This window comes from Dendrobates tinctorius, unplaced genomic scaffold (assembly GCF_039654945.1).
Source record: "Dendrobates tinctorius isolate UK_male_01 unplaced genomic scaffold, ASM3965494v1 ptg000136l, whole genome shotgun sequence".
Classification (NCBI taxonomy): domain Eukaryota; kingdom Metazoa; phylum Chordata; class Amphibia; order Anura; family Dendrobatidae; genus Dendrobates; species Dendrobates tinctorius.
Window position 1 is genome coordinate 743,971 of NW_027361804.1, and position 21,001 is coordinate 764,971.

A 21,001-nucleotide genomic window follows, 5' to 3' on the forward strand; every position below is an offset into this window, starting at 1 on the left:
AGGAGCAGCGCTCTCACAAGGACTCAGCCCAGGGACCCTCTCACAAGGATCTGCCACCTTCCGAGCTGCTGCCCCCTCCCACCCCCCATGTTACTCTGGAGAGAGAGCGCAACAATCACACATTGTTCCCTGGGAAGAAAAGCAAGTGTGACAGATTGAAATCTAGCAGAGGCCCCTCCGAGGGACACTGCACTCTGGATGTCTCTCAGCTGTCTCGGAGCTCTCTTCCTCCCCTCACAGCACTGTCTTTAGCTTTCAGTGCCCTGCATTCTCTGCTGTCCCTTTTCCTCTGCACTCTCTCCTTTTCTGCTGTCTCTTTGCAGCTGCACTTTTTGCACTTTCCTCATCAGCTGTCTCTTTTCCTCTGCACTTTTTGCACTCTCTCCTTATTTGTCTCTTTTAATATGCACTTTATGCACTCTCTCACCTTACCCGTTGTCTCTTTTCCGCTGCACTTTTTGCACTCTCTCCTTATTTGTCTCTTTTAATATGCACTTTATGCACTCTCTCACCTTACCTGTTGTCTCTGTTCCTCTGCACTTTTTGCACTCTCTCCTTATCTGTCTCTTAACTATGCACTTTTTGCACTCTCTTCCTTATCTGCTGTCTCTTTTCCTCTGCACTGTTTGCACTCTCTTCCTTATCTGCTGTCTCTTTTCCTCTGCATATTTTACATTCTATCCTTTTGCTCTTTCACCCTCTTCTCTCTCTGCTTTTTTGTGAACTTTCAGTTTCTTAGCTGTCTCTCCATCTGGTGTGCCGTCTCTTGAGGTGTCTCTCACCTATGGGGGGCACTTTTCCATGCATTGCTCACCCTCTCACATGTAATGTTTCTAACACCTGGCAGTGACTGTCTATTCCTCTTGTAAACATTGTCTCTTCTACCTGTTCACTCTTCCATGTGTCTGGAGTGACTGTCTCTTCTGCCACAGGTGTATGTCCCTCATATAATTGCAAATATAACGCCTGTCAATTGTTACAGCCTCTCTTGCTGTCTCTCAGCCACTCACAGTCTCTCTGGATGTTTCTAAGTCACTCACTGTCTCTGGCTGTCTGTCAGTCGCTTACAGTCTCTCTGGGTGTCTCTCGGTCACTCACTGTCTCGGGCTGTTTCTTGAGCTGTCTCTCGGTCACTCACTCTCGGGCAGTCTCTCGGTCACTCACTGTCTCTAAGGCTGTCTCTTGGTCACTCGGTCTCTCGAGCTGTCTTTCGGTCACTCACTGTCTCGGGCTGTCTCTCGGTCTGTCTTTCGGTCACTCACTCTCTCGGGCAGTCTCGGTCACTCACTGTCTCTCAGTCACTCACTCTCTCGGGCTGTCTCTCGGTCACTCACTGTCTCTCGGGCTGTCTCTCGATCACTCACTGTCTCAGTCACTCACTGTCTCAGGCTGTCTCTCGGTCACTCACTGTCTCGGGCTGTCTCTCGGTCACTCACTGTCTCTCAGTCATTCACTCTCTCGGTCACTCACTCTCTCGGGCTGTCTCTCAGTCACTCACTCTCTCGGGCAGTCTCTCGGTCACCCACTGTCTCTCGATCACTCACTCTCTCTGGCAGTCTCTCGGTCACTCACTGCCTCTCGGTCACTCTCTGACTGTCTCTCGGTCACTCACTCTTTCGGTTTGTCTCTCAGTCACTCTCGGGCTGTCTCCCGGTCACTCTCAGACTGTCTCTTGATCACTCTCTCGGTCACTCTCTCGGGCAGTCTCTCGGTCACTCACTGTCTCTCGGGCTGTCTCTCGATCACACTGTCTTTCGGGCTGTCTCTCGGTCACTCTCTAGGGCTGTCTCTTGGTCACCCACTGTCTTTCAGGCTGTCTCTCGGTCTGTCTCTCAATCACTCTCAGACTGTCTCTCGGTCACTCACTCTCTGTCACTCTGGGGCTGTCTCTCGGTTACTCACGGTCTCTCGGGCTGTCTCTCGGTCACTCAATCTCTGGGGCTGTCTCTCGGTCACTCTCTCGGTCACTCACTGTCTCTCGGGCTCCGGGGTAGGAAGTTTCTCGGCGGCTGTCTCCGGTGACGGATCCACATGGCGGCCGCGGTCCCGGGTCTCCGGCTCCTGTCAGGTAACGCTGGACGGTGACATGAGAGTGACAGGCGGGGGCGCGCAGGGGAGCAGGAGCGGGGGCGCGCACGGGCTCCGGCCGGCAGTAAACACGAGCACAGGGTCCCCCGTCCACTCCTCCAGGGGGGCGGCCACAGCTCCGGGGAGGAGACTGACCCCTGCCGGCCGGCGGAGAACCGGGAGACGGGGAAGGGACGGAACGGCCCCACAGAGGAGAGGGTGACGGACCCCCGGCCCCACAGAGGAGAGGGTGACAGACCCCGGCCCCACAGAGGAGAGGGTGACGGACCCCGGCCCCACAGAGGAGAGGGTGACGGCCCCTCAGAGGAGAGGGTGACGGCCCCCCCCGGCCCCTCAGAGGAGAGGGTGACGGCCCCCCCGGCCCCTCAGAGGAGAGGGTGACGGCCCCCCCGGCCCCACAGAGGAGAGGGTGACGGACCACGGCCCCACAGAGGAGAGGGTGACAGACCCCGGCCCCACAGAGGAGAGGGTGACAGACCCCGGCCCCACAGAGGAGAGGGTGACAGACCCCGGCCCCACAGAGGAGAGGGTGACGGACCCCGGCCCCACAGAGGAGAGGGTGACGGACCCCCCGGCCCCACAGAGGAGAGGGTGACGGACCCCGGCCCCACAGAGGAGAGGGTGACAGACCCCGGCCCCACAGAGGAGAGGGTGACAGACCCCGGCCCCACAGAGGAGAGGGTGACAGACCCCGGCCCCACAGAGGAGAGGGTGACAGACCCCGGCCCCACAGAGGAGAGGGTGACGGACCCCGGCCCCACAGAGGAGAGGGTGACGGACCCCCCGGCCCCACAGAGGAGAGGGTGACGGACCCCGGCCCCACAGAGGAGAGGGTGACGGACCCCGGCCCCACAGAGGAGAGGGTGACGGACCCCGGCCCCACAGAGGAGAGGGTGACGGACCCCGGCCCCACAGAGGAGAGGGTGACGGACCCCGGCCCCACAGAGGAGAGGGTGACAGACCCCGGCCCCACAGAGGAGAGGGTGACGGACCCCGGCCCCACAGAGGAGAGGGTGACGGACCCCGGCCCCACAGAGGAGAGGGTGACAGACCCCGGCCCCACAGAGGAGAGGGTGACGGACCCCGGCCCCACAGAGGAGAGGGTGACGGACCCCGGCCCCACAGAGGAGAGGGTGACGGACCCCGGCCCCACAGAGGAGAGGGTGACGGACCCCGGCCCCACAGAGGAGAGGGTGACGGACCCCGGCCCCACAGAGGAGAGGGTGACGGACCCCGGCCCCACAGAGGAGAGGGTGACAGACCCCGGCCCCACAGAGGAGAGGGTGACAGACCCCGGCCCCACAGAGGAGAGGGTGACAGACCCCGGCCCCACAGAGGAGAGGGTGACAGACCCCGGCCCCACAGAGGAGAGGGTGACAGACCCCGGCCCCACAGAGGAGAGGGTGACGGACCCCGGCCCCACAGAGGAGAGGGTGACGGACCCCCCGGCCCCACAGAGGAGAGGGTGACGGACCCCGGCCCCACAGAGGAGAGGGTGACGGACCCCGGCCCCACAGAGGAGAGGGTGACGGACCCCGGCCCCACAGAGGAGAGGGTGACGGACCCCGGCCCCACAGAGGAGAGGGTGACGGACCCCGGCCCCTCAGAGGAGAGGGTGACAGACCCCGGCCCCACAGAGGAGAGGGTGACGGACCCCGGCCCCACAGAGGAGAGGGTGACGGACCCCGGCCCCACAGAGGAGAGGGTGACGGACCCCGGCCCCACAGAGGAGAGGGTGACGGACCCCCGGCCCCACAGAGGAGAGGGTGACGGACCCCCGGCCCCACAGAGGAGAGGGTGACGGACCCCCGGCCCCACAGAGGAGAGGGTGACGGACCCCCGGCCCCACAGAGGAGAGGGTGACAGACCCCCGGCCCCACAGAGGAGAGGGTGACAGACCCCCGGCCCCACAGAGGAGAGGGTGACGGCCCCACAGAGGAGAGGGTGACGGCCCCACAGAGGAGAGGGTGACGGCCCCACAGAGGAGAGGGTGACGGCCCCACAGAGGAGAGGGTGACGGCCCCACAGAGGAGAGGGTGACGGCCCCACAGAGGAGAGGGTGACGGCCCCACAGAGGAGAGGGTGACGGCCCCACAGAGGAGAGGGTGACGGCCCCACAGAGGAGAGGGTGACAGACCCCCCCCCCCACAGAGGAGAGGGTGACGGACCCCCCGGCCCCACAGGGGAGAGGGTGACGGCCCCACAGAGGAGAGGGTGACGGACCCCCGGCCCCACAGAGGAGAGGGTGACGGCCCCACAGAGGAGAGGGTGACGGCCCCACAGAGGAGAGGGTGACGGCCCCACAGAGGAGAGGGTGACGGCCCCACAGAGGAGAGGGTGACGGCCCCACAGAGGAGAGGGTGACGGCCCCACAGAGGAGAGGGTGACGGCCCCACAGAGGAGAGGGTGACGGCCCCCCGGCCCCACAGAGGAGAGGGTGACGGCCCCACAGAGGAGAGGGTGACGGCCCCCCGGCCCCACAGAGGAGAGGGTGACGGCCCCACAGAGGAGAGGGTGACGGCCCCCCGGCCCCACAGAGGAGAGGGTGACGGACCCCCCGGCCCCACAGAGGAGAGGGTGACGGATCCCCCGGCCCCACAGAGGAGAGGGTGACGGCCCCACAGAGGAGAGGGTGACGGCCCCACAGAGGAGAGGATGACGGCCCCCCGGCCCCACAGAGGAGAGGGTGATGGCCCCCCGGCCCCACAGAGGAGAGGGTGATGGCCCCCCGGCCCCACAGAGGAGAGGGTGACGGCCCCCCGGCCCCACAGAGGAGAGAGTGACGGCCCCACAGAGGAGACGGTGCCGGCCCCACAGAGGAGAGGATGACGGCCCCCCGGCCCCACAGAGGAGAGGGTGACGGCATCACAGAGGAGAGGGTGACGGCCCCACAGAGGAGAGGGTGACGGCCCCACAGAGGAGAGGGTGACGGCCCCACAGAGGAGAGGGTGACGGCCCCACAGAGGAGAGGGTGACGGCCCCACAGAGGAGAGGGTGACGGCCCCACAGAGGAGAGGGTGACGGCCCCCCGGCCCCACAGAGGAGAGGGTGCCGGCCCCACAGAGGAGACGGTGCCGGCCCCACAGAGGAGACGGTGCCGGCCCCACAGAGGAGAGGGTGCCGGCCCCACAGAGGAGAGGGTGCCGGCCCCACAGAGGAGAGGGTGCCGGCCCCACAGAGGAGAGGGTGCCGGCCCCACAGAGGAGAGGGTGCCGGCCCCACAGAGGAGAGGGTGCCGGCCCCACAGAGGAGAGGGTGCCGGCCCCACAGAGGAGAGGCTGCCGGCCCCACAGAGGAGAGGGTGCCGGCCCCACAGAGGAGAGGCTGCCGGCCCCACAGAGGAGAGGGTGCCGGCCCCACAGAGGAGAGGGTGCCGGCCCCACAGAGGAGAGGGTGCCGGCCCCCCCGGCCCCACAGAGGAGAGGGTGACGGCCCCTCAGAGGAGAAGGTGACGGCCCCTCAGAGGAGAGGGTGACGGCCCCACAGTGGAGAGGGTGACTGCCCCCCGTCCCCTCAGAGGAGAGGGTGACGGACCCCTCGGCCCCACAGAGGAGAGGGTGACGGACCCCTCGGCCCCACAGAGGAGAGGGTGACGGACCCCTCGGCCCCACAGAGGAGAGGGTGACGGACCCCTCGGCCCCACAGAGGAGAGGGTGACGGACCCCTCGGCCCCACAGAGGAGAGGGTGACGGGCCCCACAGAGGAGAGGGTGACTGCCCCCCGTCCCCTCAGAGGAGAGGGTGACTGCCCCCCGTCCCCTCAGAGGAGAGGGTGACTGCCCCCCGTCCCCTCAGAGGAGAGGGTGACTGCCCCCCGTCCCCACAGAGGAGAGGGTGACTGCCCCCCGGCCCCACAGAGGAGAGGGTGACTGCCCCCCGGCCCCACAGAGGAGAGGGTGACGGACCCCCCGGCCCCACAGAGGAGAGGGTGACGGACCCCCCGGCCCCACAGAGGAGAGGGTGACGGACCCCCCGGCCCCACAGAGGAGAGGGTGACGGACCCCCCGGCCCCACAGAGGAGAGGGTGACGGACCCCCCGGCCCCACAGAGGAGAGGGTGACGGACCCCCCGGCCCCACAGAGGAGAGGGTGACGGACCCCCCGGCCCCACAGAGGAGAGGGTGACGGACCCCCCGGCCCCACAGAGGAGAGGGTGACGGACCCCCCGGCCCCACAGAGGAGAGGGTGACTGCCCCCCGTCCCCTCAGAGGAGAGGGTGACGGCCCCCCGGCCCCTCAGAGGAGAGGGTGACGGCCCCCCGGCCCCTCAGAGGAGATGGTGACTGCCCCCCGGCCCCTCAGAGGAGAAGGTGACGGCCCCTCAGAGGAGAGGGTGACGGCCCCCCGACCCCTCAGAGGAGAGGGTGACGGACCCCCCGGCCCCTCAGAGGAGAGGGTGACGGACCCCCCGGCCCCACAGAGGAGAGGGTGACGGACCCCCCGGCCCCACAGAGGAGAGGGTGACGGACCCCCCGGCCCCACAGAGGAGAGGGTGACGGACCCCCCGGCCCCACAGAGGAGAGGGTGACGGACCCCCCGGCCCCACAGAGGAGAGGGTGACGGACCCCCCGGCCCCACAGAGGAGAGGGTGACGGACCCCCCGGCCCCACAGAGGAGAGGGTGACGGACCCCCCGGCCCCACAGAGGAGAGGGTGACGGACCCCCCGGCCCCACAGAGGAGAGGGTGACGGACCCCCCGGCCCCACAGAGGAGAGGGTGACGGCCCCCCCGGCCCCACAGAGGAGAGGGTGACGGCCCCCCCGGCCCCACAGAGGAGAGGGTGACGGCCCCCCCGGCCCCACAGAGGAGAGGGTGACGGCCCCCCCGGCCCCACAGAGGAGAGGGTGACGGACCCCTCGGCCCCACAGAGGAGAGGGTGACGGACCCCTCGGCCAGGGCTGTGGAGTCGGTAAGCCAAACCTGCGACTCCGACTCCTCAATTTCCCTTACACCGACTCCAACTCCGACTCCACGACTCCGACTCCCACACATATTGCTTATATTTAAGTGAAAAATTTATTGTAGTACAATGTGAACCTCAGACATTTAATCATTTTTATGATCCAATAATCAAGATATTTAGATAGAACAGAATATATATTGGTGTACTACCCGGTTTTCATTCTTTTTGGTACAGATACGATATGGATAGACAGATATGGATAAATGGATATATAGATAGAGCAGATTTCTAATCTGCTTTTGATATTGAGAACATTATCTATGAGCTCAAAAACCTTTCAGGTGATGCAGTTTTTTTAAAAAGATGATCAGCTTTTGCAGCTGAAAAACGTATCCTCAAAAAACACAGGAAAAATGCTGTGTGTGAATGTAGCCTTAGATCAGGAATAGAACAGCCATTTATAGGACATTTCATAACTTTCCCAAACTCCTATGAAAAAATATTCAGCACATCCTGCATTGAATTACTGTACCCAATTTATTATATATTTTAGGAGTCGGAGTCGGTACATTTTATACCGACTCCAACTCCGACTCCACCAAAATGAGCACCGACTCCACAGCCCTGCCCTCGGCCCCACAGAGGAGAGGGTGACGGACCCCTCGGCCCCACAGAGGAGAGGGTGACGGACCCCTCGGCCCCACAGAGGAGAGGGTGACGGACCCCTCGGCCCCACAGAGGAGAGGGTGACGGACCCCTCGGCCCCACAGAGGAGAGGGTGACGGACCCCTCGGCCCCACAGAGGAGAGGGTGACGGACCCCTCGGCCCCACAGAGGAGAGGGTGACGGACCCCTCGGCCCCACAGAGGAGAGGGTGACGGACTCCCGGCCCCTCAGAGGAGAGGGTGACAGCCCCTCAAAGGAGAGGGTGATTGCCCCCCCGGCCCCACAGAGGAGAGGGTGGCGGACCCCCGGCTTCACAGAGGAGAGGGTGACGGCCCCTCAGAGGAGAGGGTGATGGACCCCCCCCAGCCCAACAGAGGAGAGGATGACGGACTACCCCACAGAGGAGAGGGTGACGGACCCCCTGCCCCTCAGAGGAGAGGGTGACGGACCCCCTGCCCCTCAGAGGAGAGGGTGACGGACCCCCTGCCCCTCAGAGGAGAGGGTGACGGACCCCCTGCCCCTCAGAGGAGAGGGTGACGGACCCCCTGCCCCTCAGAGGAGAGGGTGACGGACCCCCTGCCCCTCAGAGGAGAGGGTGACGGACCCCCTGCCCCTCAGAGGAGAGGGTGACGGACCCCCTGCCCCTCAGAGGAGAGGGTGACGGACCCCCTGCCCCTCAGAGGAGAGGGTGACGGACCCCCTGCCCCTCAGAGGAGAGGGTGACGGACCCCCTGCCCCTCAGAGGAGAGGGTGACGGACCCCCTGCCCCTCAGAGGAGAGGGTGACGGACCCCCTGCCCCTCAGAGGAGAGGGTGACGGACCCCCTGCCCCTCAGAGGAGAGGGTGACGGACCCCCTGCCCCTCAGAGGAGAGGGTGACGGACCCCCTGCCCCTCAGAGGAGAGGGTGACGGACCCCCTGCCCCTCAGAGGAGAGGGTGACGGACCCCCTGCCCCTCAGAGGAGAGGGTGACGGTCCCCCTGCCCCTCAGAGGAGAGGGTGACGGTCCCCCTGCCCCTCAGAGGAGAGGGTGACGGTCCCCCTGCCCCTCAGAGGAGAGGGTGACGGTCCCCCTGCCCCTCAGAGGAGAGGGTGACGGTCCCCCTGCCCCTCAGAGGAGAGGGTGACGGACCCCCTGCCCCTCAGAGGAGAGGGTGACGGACCCCCTGCCCCTCAGAGGAGAGGGTGACGGACCCCCTGCCCCTCAGAGGAGAGGGTGACGGACCCCCTGCCCCTCAGAGGAGAGGGTGACGGACCCCCTGCCCCTCAGAGGAGAGGGTGACGGACTCCCGGCCCCACAGAGGAGAGGGTGACGGACCCCCCCCCCCGGCCCCACAGAGGAGAGGGTGACAGATCCCCGGCCCCACAGAGGAGAGGGTGACGGACCCCTCGGCCCCACAGAGGAGAGGGTGACGGACCCCTCGGCCCCACAGAGGAGAGGGTGACGGACCCCTCGGCCCCACAGAGGAGAGGGTGACGGACCCCTCGGCCCCACAGAGGAGAGGGTGACGGACCCCTCGGCCCCACAGAGGAGAGGGTGACGGACCCCTCGGCCCCACAGAGGAGAGGGTGACGGACCCCTCGGCCCCACAGAGGAGAGGGTGACGGACCCCTCGGCCCCACAGAGGAGAGGGTGACGGACCCCTCGGCCCCACAGAGGAGAGGGTGACGGACCCCTCGGCCCCACAGAGGAGAGGGTGACGGACCCCTCGGCCCCACAGAGGAGAGGGTGACGGACCCCTCGGCCCCACAGAGGAGAGGGTGACGGACTCCCGACCCCTCAGAGGAGAGGGTGACAGCCCCACAGAGGAGAGGGTGACGGTCCCCCGGCCCCACAGAGGAGAGGGTGACGGTCCCCCTGCCCCTCAGAGGAGGGTGACGGTCCCCCTGCCCCTCAGAGGAGAGGGTGACGGTCCCCCTGCCCCTCAGAGGAGAGGGTGACGGGGCCCCTGCCCCTCAGAGGAGAGGGTGACGGGGCCCCTGCCCCTCAGAGGAGAGGGTGACGGGGCCCCTGCCCCTCAGAGGAGAGGGTGACGGGGCCCCTGCCCCTCAGAGGAGAGGGTGACGGGGCCCCTGCCCCTCAGAGGAGAGGGTGACGGGGCCCCTGCCCCTCAGAGGAGAGGGTGACGGGGCCCCTGCCCCTCAGAGGAGAGGGTGACGGACCCCCTGCCCCTCAGAGGAGAGGGTGACGGACCCCCTGCCCCTCAGAGGAGAGGGTGACGGACCCCCGGCCCCTCAGAGGAGAGGGTGACGGACCCCCGGCCCCTCAGAGGAGAGGGTGACGGACCCCCGGCCCCACAGAGGAGAGGGTGACGGACCCCCGGCCCCACAGAGGAGAGGGTGACGGACCCCCCCCCGGGCCCCACAGAGGAGAGGGTGACAGACCCCCGGCCCCACAGAGGAGAGGGTGACAGACCCCCGGCCTCACAGAGGAGAGGGTGACGGACCGGACGCATCTACATTGTGTCTTGTAAGAAGTTTTGTGTTACATGGTATCCTGTGGAAAGTGTCATGTATTGTTGATAAGTCCATACAGCGTCCATATTACTGCCATACAGTACATAAATAATAGCTTCATTAAGTATTTAACTTCTCTACGGTGCTTATATAAAAAACATCAAAATATTGCCACATAATGCTGATATAATACTTCCATACAATGTCCTAATAATGCCGCCATACAATGTCCTAATACCTCCATACAATGTCCTAATAATACTTCCATACAATGTCCTAATAATACCTCCATACAATGTCCTAATCATTCCTCCATACAGTTTCCTAATAATGCCGCCATACAATGTCCTAATAATGCCGCCATACAATGTCCTAATCATACCTCCAGTGTCCTAATCATACCTCCATACAGTGTCCTAATAATGCCGCCATACAATGTCCTAATAATGCCGCCATACAATGTCCTAATCATACCTCCAAACAGTGTCCTAATCATACCTCCATAGTGTCCTAATAATGCCGCCATACAATGTCCTAATACCTCCATACAATGTCCTAATAATACCTCCATACAGTGTCCTAATAATGCCGCCATACAATGTCCTAATAATACCTCCATACAGTGTCCTAATAATGCCGCCATACAATGTCCTAATAATGCCGCCATACAATGTCCTAATAATAATCTTTATTTTAAATAATCTTTATTTTTATGTTGCGCTAACATATTCCGCAGCGCTTTACAGTTTGCACACATCATCATCACTGTCCCTGATGGGGCTCACAATCTAAATTTCCTATCAGTATGTCTTTGGAATGTGGGAGGAAATAATAATCCTAATAATAATAATCCTAATAATACCTTCATACAATGTCCTAATAATACCTCCATACAATGTCCTAATAATACCTTCATGCTATGTCCTAATAATACCTCCATACAATGTCCTAATAATACCTTCATGCTATGTCCTAATAACACCGCCATACAATGTCCTCATAATACCTCCATACAATGTCCTAATAATGTCCTAATTATACCTTTATACGATGTCCTAATAATACCTCCATACGATTTCCTAATAATACCTCCGTACAATATCCTAATAATACGTCCATACAATGTCCTGGCAGCGTCACTAGGTCGGCAGCGTCTCCGTGTCGGCAGTGTCTCCGGCTGAGCAGCGTCACTAGGTTGGCAGTGTCTCCGAGTCAGCAGCGTCTCCAGGTCAACAGTGCAACCAGGTCGGCAGCATCTCCAGGTACAGCGTCGGCAGCCAGCGTCACCAGGTCGGCAGAGTCTGCAGCGTCAAAGGGTCGTCAGCGTCTCCAAGTCCGCATCGCCACCTGTACGTCAGCGTCTCCAGGTCAGCAGCATCACCAGGTCAGCAGCGCCACCTGTTCCTCAGCGTCTCCAGGTCGGCAGCGGCACAATTTCATCAGCGTCGTCGGGTCGGCAGCGGGCAATGTTTGCTCTTGCTTTATTCCCGCTTCTCCCCTGTGCATTCAGTTTGTTTTGTTTTTGTAAAGAATCTGCTCTATGGCTCCTGAGATATCAGACATTTTATTTTAATGGTCTTTACCAAAGGGGCGTTGCTCTCAGGGTAATAATGGAGAGGTGAAAGTCCCGCCCCAGAGGAACACTAACAGAGCACTTTATAAAAAGGCCGACATCTCTGTAGCCTTGTGACGGATTTAACACACTGCCGAGCAGCAGGATTAAAGCTCAGTGAGTGGACACTTCCCCCAGCAGCGGTCCGGTCCGCGCTGCTCAGCCTTCATGCTGCCTTCTTAATGTCACTGTGACGTTTCCCGCGATTCGGCTGCGGAGTTTCGTTTGCTTTGATTTCTGTTTCTTTCTACATGAAACTTCCAGGATTTGGTGAATCTTCTGCTTTGTGTCTGTTTAGCTTTGGACACTTTGGTATGAGAAGTGTTCGGGGGGCATCAGGCGCTCGGTCTCTGGGGGTAAACAGCATTGTTTCCATTTAATACCAGCAAGCACAAAACTTGCAAATGGTGAAGACTGAATAGAGCTGGTCCAGTGCTGCGATCAGACTGCCCCGTGATGTGACGCTGAGGCTTCGCTGACGCTATGCCGCCTGTTTGGTGTTGGGTGGACGGGAATAATTCTTCGCCCTTTTTTCCTTCGTTTCTCCAGGTTTATTCTTCAGCCGCTGCCGTCAGAGATTCACGTCCTGAGTCGTATCGCAGCTGAAAAACTTCCATTCTGCAGACCTTGAACCCTTCCAGTCTTTTGAAAACGAGGACGCGGCAAGGACAACGCGGATATCGCAAGCTGAACAATGCGATGGAAGCGACCGAGGAGTCAGCGCAAAATCAAATGTTTGTTTTTCTATTCTTTCTTCTGGAAGAAAAGGTGACACCCGAATTAATAGTGGAGATAACGTCCATAGCCCCTCTGCTTTACACATTCTGGTGACACATTGTATTGGGACAACGCCCCCGCTGGGACAGCTCTGCACCTTCCAGGCCTGTACCCCATAGGCTGGTACATTACAGTGCCAGTGGGGAAGTGATTGATTGGGGTCCCCCAACACACAAGTTGACTATAGGGCAGAACATTTCATGGCCGCTAAAGTTCCAACTGGGGAATGGATGAAATAATGTGATTCTGGCCCAAAGTCAGAAACTGTCAGATGTGCCACTGTGCCTCGTAACACGGTGTACCCGCCCAGCTGTAGTGTCCACCCCTGTGGAGCTGCCCTGTAGTGTCCTCCCATGCAGTGTCTGTCCAATTGAGTCCACCTCGGCAGTGTCTGTCCCGTAGTGTCTGCCCCATAGTGTCCTCTCATGCATTATCTGTCCGATTGTGTCCACCCATTTAGTGTCTTCCCCGTAGTGTCCGCCCCGTAGTGTCCACCCATGTAGTGTCCGCCCCGTAGTGTCCTCCCATGTAGTGTCCGCCCCGTAGTGTCTGCCCCGTAGTGTCCTCTCATGTAGTGTCTGCCCCGTAGTGTCCTCCCATGTAGTGTCCGCCCATGTAGTGTCTGCCCCGTAGTGTCCACCCTACAGCGTCTGCCCCGTAGTGTCCTCCCATGTAGTGTCTGGCCCGTAGTGTCCTCCCATGTAGTGTCTGGCCCGTAGTGTCCTCCCATGTAGTGTCTGGCCCGTAGTGTCCTCCCATGTAGTGTCTGGCCCGTAGTGTCCTCCCATGTAGTGTCCTCCCATGTAGTGTCCTCCCATGTAGTGTCCTCCCATGTAGTGTCCTCCCATGTAGTGTCCACCCATGTAGTGTCCACCCATGTAGTGTCCACCCATGTAGTGTCCACCCATGTAGTGTCTGCCCCGTAGTGTCCTCCCATGTAGTGTCTGCCCCGTAGTGTCCTCCCATGTAGTGTCTGCCCCGTAGTGTCCTCCCATGTAGTGTCTGCCCCGTAGTGTCCTCCCATGTAGTGTCTGCCCCTTAGTGTCCTCCCATGTAGTGTCTGCCCCGTAGTGTCCTCCCATGTAGTGTCTGCCCCGTAGTGTCCTCCCATGTAGTGTCTGCCCCGTAGTGTCCTCCCATGTAGTGTCTGCCCCGTAGTGTCCTCCCATGTAGTGTCTGCCCCGTAGTGTCCTCCCATGTAGTGTCTGCCCCGTAGTGTCCTCCCATGTAGTGTCTGCCCCGTAGTGTCCTCCCATGTAGTGTCTGGCCCGTAGTGTCCTCCCATGTAGTGTCTGGCCCGTAGTGTCCTCCCATGTAGTGTCTGGCCCGTAGTGTCCTCCCATGTAGTATCCACCCATGTAGTGTCCACCCATGTAGTGTCTGCCCCGTAGTGTCCACCCATGTAGTGTCTGCCCCGTAGTGTCCACCCATGTAGTGTCTGCCCCGTAGTGTCCACCCATGTAGTGTCTGCCCCGTAGTGTCCACCCATGTAGTGTCTGCCCCGTAGTGTCCACCCATGTAGTGTCTGCCCCGTAGTGTCCTCCCATGTAGTGTCTGCCCCGTAGTGTCCACCCATGTAGTGTCTGCCCCGTAGTGTCCTCCCATGTAGTGTCTGCCCCGTAGTGTCCACCCCTGCAGCGTCTGCTCCGTAGAGTCCTCCCATGCAGTGTTTGTCCGATTGTGTCCACCCCTGCGAAGCCGCACGGTATTGTCCACACCTGCCGTGTCCTCCCCTGTGATGTCTGCCCCATAGTGTCCACCTGTGCAGTGTCTGGCCTGTAGTGTCCTCCCCTATAGAGCCGCCCTGTAGTGACCACCCCTGTAGTATCCAAAATAGCAGTATCTGACATGTAGTGTCCACACCTGCATTGTCTCTCCCATTACTGGGGAGGAGACTGTAGGACAGGAGACTACAATCTATTACTCCCCGATATCAGCCATTACTGGGGGAGGAGACTGTAGGACAGGAGACTACAATCTATTACTCCCCGTTATCAGCCATTACTGGGGAGGAGACTGTAGGACAGGAGACTACAATCTATTACTCTCCGTTATCAGCCATTACTGGGGAGGAGACTGTAGGACAGGAGACTACAATCTATTACTCCCTGTTATCAGCCATTACTGGGGGAGGAGACTGTAGGACAGGAGACTACAATCTATTACTCCCCGTTATCAGCCATTACTGGGGGAGGAGACTGTAGGACAGGAGACTACAATCTATTACTCCCTGTTATCAGCCATTACTGGGGGAGGAGACTGTAGGACAGGAGACTACAATCTATTACTCCCCGTTATCAGCCATTACTGGGGGAGGAGACTGTAGGACAGGAGACTACAATCTATTACTCCCCGTTATCAGCCATTACTGGGGAGGAGACTGTAGGACAGGAGACTACAATCTATTACTCCCCGTTATCAGCCATTACTGGGGGAGGAGACTGTAGGACAGGAGACTACAATCTATTACTCCCCGTTATCAGCCAATACTGGGGGAGGAGACTGTAGGACAGGAGACTACAATCTATTACTCCCCGTTATCAGCCATTACTGGGGAGGAGACTGTAGGACAGGTGCCCACAATCAGTCACACCCTGCTGAGAGCAGCACCTGTCTTGTGAGCTCCAGGACTTCCAGGAGGAGGCCCAGAGTCTGCCTCTCTTCTCCCCAGGGAGAGGCAGGCTTCCTGGGAGCCAGGCATGGCTTCCCAGGCTTCTGTTCCCCGGTCTGTGCCGGCGGGGGACAGAGAGCAGCAGCAACCGGCCCAGGAGGGCGTGAGGAGATCTGGTCGGATGAGAAAGACCGTACTCACCTACTCCAACCCCGAGACGGCTCATCGTCCGCCCAGAGAGGGAGACAGAGGCACCCCAGGCCCCAGGAAGAAGAGCCCAGCAACATCATGGGGCGAGATGACCTCCAGCGAGTCCACGAGCTCCTTCTCCTCCCGAGTGGTCGCCATGTTGCGAGAGTACGAGGACGCCGGCAAAGCACTGACCGGGCCGAAGGAGCAGCTGCGGGAGGCACGGATCCTGAACACCCGTGCCTCTAACAAGGAAAGACCCGCGACCTCCCAGAGGTTTAAAGCCCTCAGAGATGAGGTGGTCCGGTTAGTGCTCCTCCGGGAGGGGATTGAGAAAAGCGCAGGTCCCTTCCTGGAGAGGTTTAAGAACCAGCGGCGGTTCTCTGAAATGAAGGGGTTAAATACCTCGGGAGAACTGCCAGCCGGCGTCCTAAGCGAGGAGGAGGAGGACGATGAAGTCGTGGCTGGAGTCTCTCGTGCTGGAACAAGCCGGGAGAAAGAGTCGCAGAGCCAGCAAGGAAGCGGCCTCCCGGCACGGCAGAGGACTCCGACAACCCATGCTGGAGTGTCAGCGGAGGAAGAGGAGGAGTGCGGTCTGTTGAGGGAGATCAGAGAGCTGGAGTCTCCTGTGGACCTGACCAGATTCTCCTTCGGGGAGGACGAGCCAGCGGAGGAGACCAAAAAGAGGAGGAAGAAAAAAAAGATGACACAGGAGGTGGTGAGTTACAAATATGTACCAATGTCTGATGTTACACCTACCACCTCCTGTGTAAACCCCACCAAACCTAAAAGCACGGGCTCTGCAGTGGGTCCGGGGCATAGGCAAGGTGGGGAGAGGAGGAGGACGTCCGGCAATGCTGCCGTCTGTGCGGGGAACAGTGCAGGGGGTGAGGCTGTGGAGGTACTCACGGCGCCGGACATAGGGGACCCCGTGGAGTTTCCCTCCCTGCCTGCTGCGGCTAAGCCGGTTATCACCGGGGCCGAGGAGAGCGGGGGGATGTCCACGCCGTTGCGAAAGGGGGACGGTGTGGGCAGACTCCATCCCTGCTCACTGCAGCTGCGCCGGCCGACGCTGGGGCTGTGGGGGGCAGGGCCGAGGAGCATGGTGCGGCGAAAGGGGGGCGCACTGTTGTGACAGGGGCGCAGTGCGCCTCAACAGAGGAGAGGAGGCGCGCAGCTGAGACAGAGCCACAGGAAAAAAAAAATGCACAGCAAAAGCAGGGAACATCATCAGCAAGGAACACTGTGCGCTCTGCTGTGACGGGGGGACAGCATGCCCCTAAGCGTGATACCAGCACCCCGAAGTCTGTGGCTACAGGGCAGGCAGCCCAGAACAATAAGGGGCACAGTGCTCCAAAAGACCGGCACAATGTCAGCACTGAGCTAATTAAAACGGGTGTGGTGCTGCACCGCTCCCCCGACCCAGCAGGTGTGAGTGCAGAGACTGCAGACACAAGGGAGGAGGGAATGGAGGTGACTGTGGAAGGTGCAGAGAACAGTGGTAATGGGGTGAATGATGGGAGAAGTAGTGGAGTGAATAATGGGAGTTGTGGTGCCGCAAACGTTGGGAGTATTGGTGGAGTGAATGATGTGAGTACTGCTGGAGTGAATAATGGGAGTTGTGGTGCCGCAAACGTTGGGAGTATTGGTGGAGTGAATGATGGGAGTACTGCTGGAGTGAATGGTGGGAATAGTGGTGGAGTGAATGATGGGAGTTGTGGTGCCGCAAATGATGGGAGTATTGGTGGAGTGAATGAGGAGAGCAGCACTGGTGTTGGTGGAGGGGAAGTAGGTAGTGGTCCCACTGCCCCCCAGCGGTGGCGAGGGCTTCAGCCCCTAGCTATTCGGGGGCTGTCACTGCTGGGGGTAGTAGTGCGCCCTTGTCTGGTGGCCCCGAGGACGGTGACTTGCAGCAGCGCTTCCTGGACGCCCTGAAGAAAGGGGAGAGTTCCATCAATGTAGAGGGGAGGGAGGTTGATCTGTCTTTCTGGATAGAGAGACACGGTCTTTCCGCCTTCCGAGATAGAGGGGCAGAGACTGTCTGGTCTCTGCCGACACCGGGGCAGAGGAGTAACCGTAGGAACGTGGCCCGTCTCCAGTGGGTAAGCAAGGATGCCTGTCCTGATCGGTCAAAGGTTGCTGAGCTCCTGCTGGGGATGGGCTTCGCGGCATACGACATCTTTGCCTTGATCCATCCCTATGGGACCTCCTACTTCGATGTCAGCTTCGTGAGACCGGAGGGCCTTGAGCTTTTTTGGTCTCGCCATGAGCTGGCTCGGGGTCGCCCCGAATGGCAAGGTTTCGTCCCTGTCGCAATATCCCGCCAGAACTCGGTCAGGAAGGTGACCGTTTTGACCAGTAACGAGTCACTTTCCTGCATGGACATCTCCACCTGGATTGGTCGATATGGCGACATCGTCGGCATTCCTGAGAAGACCCGCGACGACCATGGTATCTGGTCAGGGGCCTGGACCTTCATGGTGAAATTGAAGGTTTCAGGAAACACTGTTACCCATATACCTTCCTCTACATTTTTGGGGAGGGACAGGATCCTGATTTTCTACCAGGGGCAGCCTAAGGTCTGTCACAGGTGCGGCAGCCCCACACACTTCAGTGCGCAGTGTACCACCCAGAAGTGCGCACTGTGTGGGGACCTTGGCCATCTCGCTGCTACCTGTGGCAGGATTAGGTGTAACTTGTGTGGTGACCTCGGTCATCCATTCAGTCGCTGTCCGCGTTCCTTTGCCAATGCAGTCCTGAAAGCGGCGAGTGCGGGACAGGCGAAAGCCGGGACTAATCTTGCCGGTGAAGGGACCAGTAGGGGCGGAGGAGGCAGGGAACCGGTGAGGAGCAAGCTGCCGCCATCCAACATCAGGCGGCAGGAGCAACGCCATGGGAACAGGGGGCAGGGAGTAATGACCCTAAACCCTGACCCAGGTACTTCACTTGCAGCTGAGGATCCTAAACACAGCGAATTGAGTGAGGAAGTCAGGAGACTTGAAAGGGAGGAGCAGGCAGACGCCATGTCCTCCCAGGAACCCTCATCCGGTGACAGTCTGGATGAGGGAGAGGGGGAATGGTCACAACAAAGGAAAAAGGGTAACCGGAAAACAACCAAGGGTAGGAGTGGGTCCGGGTCTCGAGCCTCCGCTCTGGAGTGCGACCCCTCTGATTCTCTAGCCCTGATCCAGGTGCCATTGGAAGGTCCAGCCGCCCCCCCTCTGGTGGATCTCTCCAACCGGTTCGGGGCCCTCCAGGACTCCCCTGCAGAGGGGGAGGACAGGGGCCCGGAGCCGGAGGTAGCGGACGGGGATGTTGGGGCTCGGGGGGTCGCTGAGTCTTCTTCTCAGGGAGCAATTAAAGGGCCCTCTGGGGGGGGGACTACCTCGGGACCACCAGACAAGGGCCAGAGTGTATGTAAGGAGAGAATGGATGAGTCTGTGTGTCTTAAGCGCACTAAAAGCTCATCATTGTCTGAGGAAGAGGGTGAAGCTGTTGGGGGTGGGAAGAAAAAGGCTATCTAATCCAATCAATCATGATGGCGGCACCCACACCGTTGACGCTGGCAACCATTAATGTTGCCAGCATAAAGTCAGAAGCGGCAAGGTACACGGCCTTTCATTTTCTCGGCCAACTTGATGCCGACATTTTGTTTTTGCAGGAGACCAGGTTGACTGACCTATCAACCATGCATAAAGCAAGGAGGGAGTGGAGGCATGGGCCCTCCTACTGGTCTCTTGCGGCCGAGCCGTATAGCGGAGTGGCGATCCTTTTTAGGACCGCAGCGGTTGAATGCAGACGATTAATTGAATTAGAAATGGGGAGATGCTTGATCCTAGATGTCTCCATGGGGGGACAGGAGCTTCGGCTCATTAACATCTACGGTCCCCAATCCAAGTGGGACCGCAAATGTCTCTTCTTGAAGATCAAACCTTTCTTATTTTCAAGTCGGCAGGTGGTCTTTGGAGGGGATTTCAACAACGTCACGAGACCCTGTGATAGAGGAGGTTCTGGGGACCGGCTGACTTATGATTGCGTCGCGCTAAACAGGATAGTAAGTGAGGCACGCCTAGTGGATGTCCACATCCGGCACAACACAGGCAGCACGGGATTCACCTTTTTTAGAGGTAGTCAGTGCAGGTCTAGGATAGATAGGTTTTATTTGAAGGAGGAAGCCGTCTCCTCGCCGTTGTCGGTTGTGGAGGTGGAGTTCTCCGACCACTGTTTGATTATGTTTTCTCTGAACGTTACAGAGACTCCTAGGATGGGAAGAGGTTATTGGAAGCTGAATTCATCACTCCTTGAGGAAGAAGCTGTGAGACGGTCTTTTGAGGATTTTCTTCAGAGCCAGGTCCCGCTGCTGGGCCTAAGTAACACTAAGTCAGAGTGGTGGGAGATGTTCAAACATCGGGTGGCGAAATTCTTCCGGCAACTCTCGAACCTCAGAAGCCTGAACAGGGATCGCCTGTATCAGAGCCTGAGGAGGAGACTCGAGCATCTTGTCTCGACTGGAGGTAGCCGCGAGGAGATCTCCGGTGTGAAGTCCTTGCTGAAGAGGTGTCAGTACGATAGGCACGCATCTTTGGTTTTTGAGAGGGACTACGGGAAGTACTACTCGCCCGACCCTTACAGAAGCTGCAAGATGTCAGTGAATAGTAAGATAGTGACGGGGCTGATGGACAGTACGGGATCCTTGAAGAGGTCCAGATCAGGGATCTTGGAGGTCATCAGTTCATACTACTCACACCTCTTGCGAAGGAGGGAACTGGATCGTGACAGGATGTCGGCTTTCCTGGCTGAAGCTGTTCCGGAGCCAGGGGCTGACCTCTCGCTGGACGTTTTGGCAGAAGCGATCAAAGAAGAGGAAGTGAGACTGGCGATCGATGGGCTCAGGCCCAAAAAATCACCAGGTCCGGATGGCTTAACATCCGAGTTCTTTAGGACCTTTAGGGACTCCTTGGTTCCCCTCTTGACTCAGGTGTTTAATGAGTGTCTCTCCTCGGGCACCCTGCCGAGATCATTAAGGAGGTCAGCTTTGATCATTTTGTCAAAGGGTAAGGATCCGTCACGCATTGAGAATTGGCGTCCCATAGCACTTCTCAATGTGGACAGGAAGGTTTTGGCTAAGATACTTTTCAACAGGCTGGTGAAGTTTGCGCCGCGGCTGCTTTCAGAGGCTCAGAACTGTTGCGTTCCTGGCCGTAGCACTTTCAGTGCTGTTCTGGGTGTCCGAGAGGCCGTGGAGCAAGGCAGGGCGGGCCTTTGGAAGGGGTTCCTGCTGACCCTGGATCAGGCAAAGGCTTTTGACCGGGTTGACCACGAGTACCTCTGGTCCACTCTTTTGAGGTACGGTCTGCCTGGGGGGTTTGTGGACTGGCTTAAGACCTTATACGCTGGGGCTGAGACTTTCCCTCTGGTAAATGGGTGGATTGGACAACCTTTCGGGGTAGGATCTGGTGTCCGTCAGGGCTGCCCTCTTAGCCCATTGCTGTACGCGTTTGCGATCGATCCCTTCCTCAGAAGGATCGAGTGTGGACCGTTGGCGGGGGTGGGGATGGGCGGGGTGGCGCCAGAGGCTATCCTGAGGGTAGTGGCCTACGCGGACGATGTCACCGTTTTTGTTTCTTCGCGAGAGGAGGCGATGGTGGTGATGTCAGAAGTGGAGAGCTACTCGGAGGCTTCCGGGTCCAAGGTCAACCAGG

At 59.5% G+C, this 21,001-nt stretch overlaps 2 protein-coding genes across 6 annotated transcripts in view; one reads left to right on the plus strand and one right to left on the minus strand.

Moving 5' to 3' along the window:
* SOX5 (SRY-box transcription factor 5) overlaps positions 1-2,104 on the minus strand; it is a 269,372-nt gene extending 267,268 nt beyond the window's left edge. Inside the window, exon 1 of one of the 3 annotated variants that reach the window (XM_073543998.1) lies at positions 1,973-2,104. The gene's annotated coding sequence lies outside the window, so the exon portion shown is untranslated. Of the gene's footprint in view, positions 1-1,902 lie in introns of all 3 variants that reach the window. The other 2 variants (XM_073543997.1, XM_073543996.1) reach the window with 2 other exon arrangements.
* LOC141048450 (uncharacterized) lies at positions 9-14,900 on the plus strand. Of its 3 annotated transcripts, none has more exons than XR_012220068.1 (3): positions 9-2,068; positions 11,245-11,494; positions 12,272-14,900. XR_012220068.1 is itself a non-coding variant. In XM_073544003.1 (2 exons), exons 1-2 carry the CDS (start codon positions 1,022-1,024, stop codon positions 11,251-11,253), a joined length of 1,056 nt encoding a protein of 351 aa, XP_073400104.1. In that variant the 5' UTR covers positions 9-1,021; the 3' UTR covers positions 11,254-14,900. The 3 variants fall into 3 exon arrangements, 1 of the variants encoding a protein (XP_073400104.1); XR_012220067.1 differs by having other exon boundaries at positions 11,245-11,477; XM_073544003.1 differs by having other exon boundaries at positions 11,245-14,900.
* The last annotated feature ends 6,101 nt before the right edge of the window (positions 14,901-21,001 follow it).